General features: G+C 35.2%; 1 protein-coding gene across 1 annotated transcript; it reads left to right on the top strand.

The window, feature by feature from the left end:
- The first annotated feature begins 915 nt into the window (after positions 1–915).
- Positions 916–5,731, top strand: slc38a11 (solute carrier family 38 member 11). Its single transcript, XM_055032154.1, has 12 exons — positions 916–1,018; positions 1,100–1,214; positions 2,558–2,632; positions 2,742–2,876; positions 3,039–3,104; positions 3,228–3,334; positions 3,409–3,488; positions 3,596–3,666; positions 4,080–4,241; positions 4,345–4,457; positions 4,639–4,770; positions 4,874–5,731. Exons 1-12 carry the CDS (start codon positions 1,007–1,009, stop codon positions 5,111–5,113), a joined length of 1,308 nt encoding a protein of 435 aa, XP_054888129.1. The 5' UTR covers positions 916–1,006; the 3' UTR covers positions 5,114–5,731.
- Positions 5,732–6,537: the final 806 nt, after the last annotated feature.

The following is a 6,537-nucleotide window of genomic DNA, read 5'->3' on the forward strand; positions in this document are numbered from 1 at the left end:
GTGAATAGAAACTGTTCTAATGCTGCACCCTGGTGGACAAACGTCACACTACATGGAAATAGCTGCTTTGTTAAACGTTAATTGCCTCCGAATAGAATGGCGCAGAACTGCCTGTGGTGGTTAGAATCAGTCGAATTTCATGCAAATCTCTCATTTGTGAATATTTACTATTAGGCGCATTCTTCTTTTCCTTCGTAGTAGAAGTTTTAAATCTGTATAATTAGCGTTGGTGATGTGCATTTGCATATGAAGTTGCTGACGCAGCCAAATCAAGAGAAAAAAAATGGTTCAGATAAAACCATGGCTTAGAAGCTATTATTATTTGCATAATATAAATATAAGTGAATTAACACTATAATGTGTCCATCTTGTATTCAATAAATAGTTCACTATGTGTTTTATTTTAATATTTATTTTCTTGAAACATTTCAAAGAAATATGATTTAATTATGGGATAATTGCACTTCATAAACGCAGTTTAATCTTTTTTTTTATTAGAAATACAAAAAATTACAACAACAACAACAACAACAACAACAACAACAATAATAATAATAATAATAATAATAATAATAATAATAAAAACCAGCACCACTTATTTACACTTGGTTTCGTGCGCAAATAATGACCAAGACATCCCCATTTTGAACAATGCGCACATTGTTATAGCTCAAGGGGAATAATCCTCTGTCAAATGCCTTTACCCAATTTGCAAGTTCCAAGTTCATAGGCTACTCTAGGTTTCAATCTTGAACTTCTTTCCCAAAGTGAGCATAACACTAATTTGATTCAACATCTCGGAATTCTCGCAATAATCCAGTCGGATGTTAGTCGAGATGCGCGTACGGCCGAGCGAGGGCGCTGCTGTTCCTGTGGATTGTTGTAGAAGTGTGTTGTAGAAGTGGGAATAAAGTCTGAAAGTGACGGAGCGTTTCTCAAACGTTGAGAATGTGAGAAATCCGCCTGAGGAGAGTCAAGGGACAAAGGATCCGCACGGTGCTCCAGAATGGCTCAGCAGGTAGGACGAGCGAGGATTTATAAATATTATAAACAGTGTTTTAAATTGTCTTATTTCTCCTGGTGTTTTTCTTTCTTCTAGCAAATCAACGAAGAAGGGACAGCATTAATACACGTGCACAGACCTGAATGGAGATGTTCAATGATCTCTGCTTCTTTTAATTTTATCAACTCCATCATAGGATCTGGAATAATAGGTGACTATACGGCCTAATGGTATGGTTCTGTTAATAACTAAGAGACTATAGGATTCCCATCTAAAATTGGGATTTCTGAGATGGCAAAACTGCTGTTGCTTATTTTTCCACAATAGACGTTTTAATCCAGCAATATCATATGACCAGCAATATCATATGACCAGCGCCTGCTGAGCCCCCTCTGTTTCATTTATTCATTCATTAGATCCTGAAAAGACAACAAAGACTTTGCAAATTTAGTTTTGAACTGTAATCTGACAACTTTTCCAACAATTTTGGATTGTAGCACAATGTCAATGTGCTACAATTGACATTGTTTCTTGAACTGGAATAACGTGGCAAAAATACTGATTTTTTTTTCCTTCTAGCGCCAGATATTATTTTATTTATTCTTCATTCATTTTATTCTTGACACAGATTTGCAAATTAAATTTAGGTCTGGATTTTGAATAGACTATGCTAACAGAGACCTGTATTTGAGTTTAGTGATTTTCCCATCAGTTTCACCAGTGGGATGATGTGTTCAGACTACTTCTGTCTTACAGGACAATTGCATGTCCGCAAAAGGATTGACCTTTGGTCAGATCTGGCAAGAACACATTCTTTTTTATTCTTTCGAGCTAACATGAACTGAATGGCTTCATTGACTTCTGCTGCCACAATAGTTAAAGTGTGAAATTCGTCAAAATTCCAATTTATTTTTTTTGTATATAACTTTGTTTATTCTTTTATGACATTATGTTCAATAAATTTGAACTAAAACTAAAGCTAAAGAGGCACAGAAAATCAACATCATTGTTCGCTATTTCTTCTGTTCGCTGACTGTCCAGGATGAAATTCATTCAGAGGAATCAAGCTCAAAAGAGAAAACTCTGCAGAAATATTAAGGGGAGATTAGAATCGGACACAAGTAGGTAGGAAGGCAATGGCAAGGCTAGTGTCCCCTTGATCGCCTGTGACAACCTACAGTCTTACTGAGGTTATATTAAAACACGGGTGCACTCAGGTCACTTCAAATATTTGTTTGAACTAACTTTTTTTATTCAGAGGTATCACAGAGAACAGGACCCAGAACAAATGCTTAAAAATGTTTTCAGATTTTCTTTAGTTGGCAAATTTCAAGTTACAGCTTCTGACTGCATATATATATATATATATAAAACAAAGCAATCCAAGGTGTAATAATGATTTTGTTGTATAATCAATTATTAATAAGCCTGGCTTTGTTCATGAAGCTTCAAGTAATGATTTGAATATATTTTATAAATTTGAACAATTTTTTTCCTGCTTTGAAAAAGTTTGATATTTAATTTTGAACTTTAACTGTGCTTTCCCAAAACTAGGTTTGCCATACGCATTGAACCAGGCTGGGCTTCCATTCGGCCTGCTCCTTTTGATGTTGGTTGGTTTTATAACAGGTGAGAGATAACACTGAAAATGGATCGTATCATAAAAAGGTGGAAAACAAGGATGACTTTAAAAAATGGAAATGTAATTAATTGTTTTTGCCTGTTTTGTTTTTGACAGACTACTCAATTGTTCTACTAATTAAAGGAGGAAATCTCTCAGGATCAAACAGTTATCAGTCGCTGGTACAAAACACATTTGGTTTTCCTGGATTTTTGATTTTATCTGCTCTACAGTTTCTGTATCCTTTCATAGGTATGTTTTTAAAACACCAGAAGGAGAAATAATTATTTATTTATGCTGCTCTGTGTCCTGTTTATCTTTCTTTTTATCTTCATTTGTGGTTATTGCATAGTAGAAACATTACAACAGACAGTCTTAACAATAAAACACTGATTCATCTTCTGTCTTCTTCAGCCATGATCAGCTATAACATCACAACTGGTGACACACTGTCCAAAGTATTTCAGAGAATCCCAGGAGGTAGGTAACTACCTTTTGACATAGACGGATAAATATTATGGACTTTATTTTATTCATAAAGAACAAAATAATAATCTAACTCACGTACAGAAATTTAATTAATCTTTTATCCAATGTTTGTAGTTGGTCCAGACCACATCCTTGCAGAGCGCCACTTTGTGATCTTGTTGTCTACCTGTCTGTTCACCCTGCCGCTCTCACTTTATCGAAACATCGAGAGACTTGGGAAGGTACGGTTATATCTAAGTATCAACATCCTGTGTACTTCTAAGATTATCTTGCTGATTAAATCTTGTGTTACCAGGTGTCCTTCATGTCAATGGTGCTAACACTCACCATCCTCATCATCGTCATGATCCGAGCAGCTACTCTTGGACCGCAGATGTATGGATAAGTCTAAAACCTGACAAAAAATTTTGTGAACAAGCACTTCTGGAAAGAAATGTCTATATCTTTGTTTTACTGACATTAATGTTAGAGTCCCTTTCTAGTGTTCCTACAGAGACGGCGTGGGTATTCGCAAAGTGGAATGCCATTCAGGCTGTTGGTGTGATGTCTTTTGGTAAGTTTTATGATGCAAAGCCGCATGACAGAGAATTGATGTTTCCAAGTCATTCCAGACAGTACTTTTATCCAGTGAGACAAACAGATCAGTAAAATCTGATTTTATTTAAACACGTCTCTCATAAATAATGCCTGCTTTTAGTTACTCCATCGTTCACTTAAAATTCTACATCAGGCCACAATAGCAAACACTTTTCATTTCAGTTTGCTTTCTCTTTTATTGTTGTCTAATCACAATTGACATCCTGATATTTCAGTAATGTAGGAACATATACATAGAAATTAATTACTACATGTACTTTTTACTAAATATCATAGACTTAGTTTAAAATTAGGCAAGCACCTCAGTTTATTGATGTAAATCTTGAAAGAATTAATTTTCCATTAACATGCGTGTTTATGTTTCTTTAGCCTTTATATGCCACCACAACAGCTTTCTGATCTACAACTCTCTAGAGCATCCCACTTTATCCAACTGGTCTCGGGTCACCCACATCTCTGTGGGCTCTGCACTGATAATCAGTGCTGCATTCGCTGTTGCAGGCTACACAACATTCACAGGCTACACACAAGGTATGAATCTAAACTGTATAGCAATGCAGCCCATTACTGTATTAAATTTGTTTATCTTTTCATCTTCAATAATGATTTATTTTTGCATTTGGGTTATATTCAGGAGACATTTTTGAGAACTACTGCAGAAATGATAACCTGGCAACATTTGGTCGGTTCTGCTTCGGCCTCAGCATAATTACAACATTTCCACTCGAGTGTTTTGTTACCCGAGAGGTAAGTCATATTTGGAAAGGCCAACCTAAAACTTTAGCTGCTGAAGTTTCCATAAATGGGTTTACACAGTGTTCTGAAGACCAGATTCAGTCAACCAGAGTTGATTGATTAATGTTCAATGTAATAATTTCCTCATTGTTTTCAAAAGATTAGGTTTTCTTCCTATTGTCTGTTTCCTCAGGTGCTTTCCAATGTCATATGCAGTCGTCCTCTTTCCAAAGCTGAACATGCATCGATAACTCTACTCATAGTTGGTGTCTGCACAGCATTATCCCTGGCTTATGACTGCCTGGGAATTGTTTTAGAGCTAAATGTAAGTTGTACCTGTTCAGACAGGCTCTACCTGCTTATCTAACATCATTCAGCTATATGCAAATTCTCAGAATGAACTTATTGCTTTTTCTTCTGCCATCCAGGGAGTTCTGAGTGCCACACCTCTGATCTTTATCATCCCATCGGCGTGCTACCTCAAGCTCAGCCCAGGCCACTGGTTCCGTGGTGAAAAGCTAATTCCCATCATGCTGATAATAATTGGCTTATTTGTTATGATCACTGGCCTGATACTGATTGGTGTCTTCCCTCAAGATTGCTCACACGGTGTTGAGATGTTCTATTGTGCTGATGCCAACGTTTCTGGCACGATACCCCCTGAATGACAGAAACCTGCCCCACATATGTATTTTCCCTAGAGATACACTGACGCACAAATAAACAAAGGGCAACAATGTCTTTATGTGGATCAAGTATTCTTATTCCTACCTCAGGAGAGAGTGCTAATTTGAGCTGTTTGGATACTGGATCCTTTATTTTTCTTATAATTTAGCTTATACATGAGTAGTGTCTCATGTATAATGAGATAGTTTTGTTTTTCTTAACTGTCTATAATTCTGAGGTGCTGAAGAAAGAGGATTCTAACTTTCTATCTTCATTTTTTGACTAATTGCATGTTTTGATATAAAATTATGGATTAAACAAAGAGTTATCCTTATCAACAACAGTGATGAAATAACTTTTGTATTTAGAAGTATCCATTTTGACAAATTACTAAATCCTGAAAATTCCCCGAGTGTGATTATACCCAAATAATATGGTCCTGCACCTTTAGTTGGACCCTTTGCTTTTATATTGCTGTTGCAATTTCACTGTGATCTTGATTTTCAGAACACATAATATATTTATCTAGATTTGAATGCATTGTATTATTGTCAAAGTTGTCTTTTTAGAAGAAGTAACAAACTGTTATATTCCAACCATAAGGGCAATGGCGTATTTAAGTGCATTATGGAGAGATGAGGTTCAAAAAACTTCAATAAAATATCTCTCCATTCAGATATTGTCTTCTGCTTATTCTGTTTATTTTTTTCTTTTTGTTGGATGTTCTTTAGGTTTGAGCTAGAGAACCAATTACACAAAGCAAGAATTTAACAATGGAGTTATTCAAGATATGAAAAAACAGTCATTTAACTTATTGAACAATTTTCACTATTCATGTTGTTTTTAAAGCCAGTTCCAACCCATTTTCAAACGGATGTGTTATGCAGCACACAACATGTTTATTGTTCCCATGAGTTCTAATAAAAAACATGCAACCAATGAAAGTAAATTATTAGTCGCACAGACTTCATTTACAATGTGTGCTTAAAAAAATATAAGCACACACTGCTTATATTGTGTAAATTTTGAATCTGTATCAATATTGTGTCTTATCAACATGTTTTATTTAGACTTTGTATCTTTTATTGTTAAGATTTAAACAATTTTTTTCTTTGGTATTTAAAAAAAACTTAAGTTTTACCATTATTTTTTAAAAACTTTTATTTCATTTATGCAGACTGTGGGACTTTGCTTGTGCAAATTTTAATCAGCAACAAGATTTTGTAAAGAACAAAAAAGATATTTACATTGTATAAAAATAGTAACACAATGATCACCATTTTTCACATAAAAAGTGTTTCCACAAAGCGCCACATGGTGTCGCTCTGGACAATACATTCAGAAAACACATTCTAAACAGCCACGCTGGTGTGTTTTCCCAAGCTACAGGTTGTTTTAATGTTGACGATTTGACTTTGTGGTGCTA

The sequence above is a fragment of the Poeciliopsis prolifica genome, unplaced genomic scaffold (genome assembly GCF_027474105.1).
Source record: "Poeciliopsis prolifica strain line A6 unplaced genomic scaffold, Auburn_PproV2 SCAFFOLD007, whole genome shotgun sequence".
Lineage (NCBI taxonomy): Eukaryota > Metazoa > Chordata > Actinopteri > Cyprinodontiformes > Poeciliidae > Poeciliopsis > Poeciliopsis prolifica.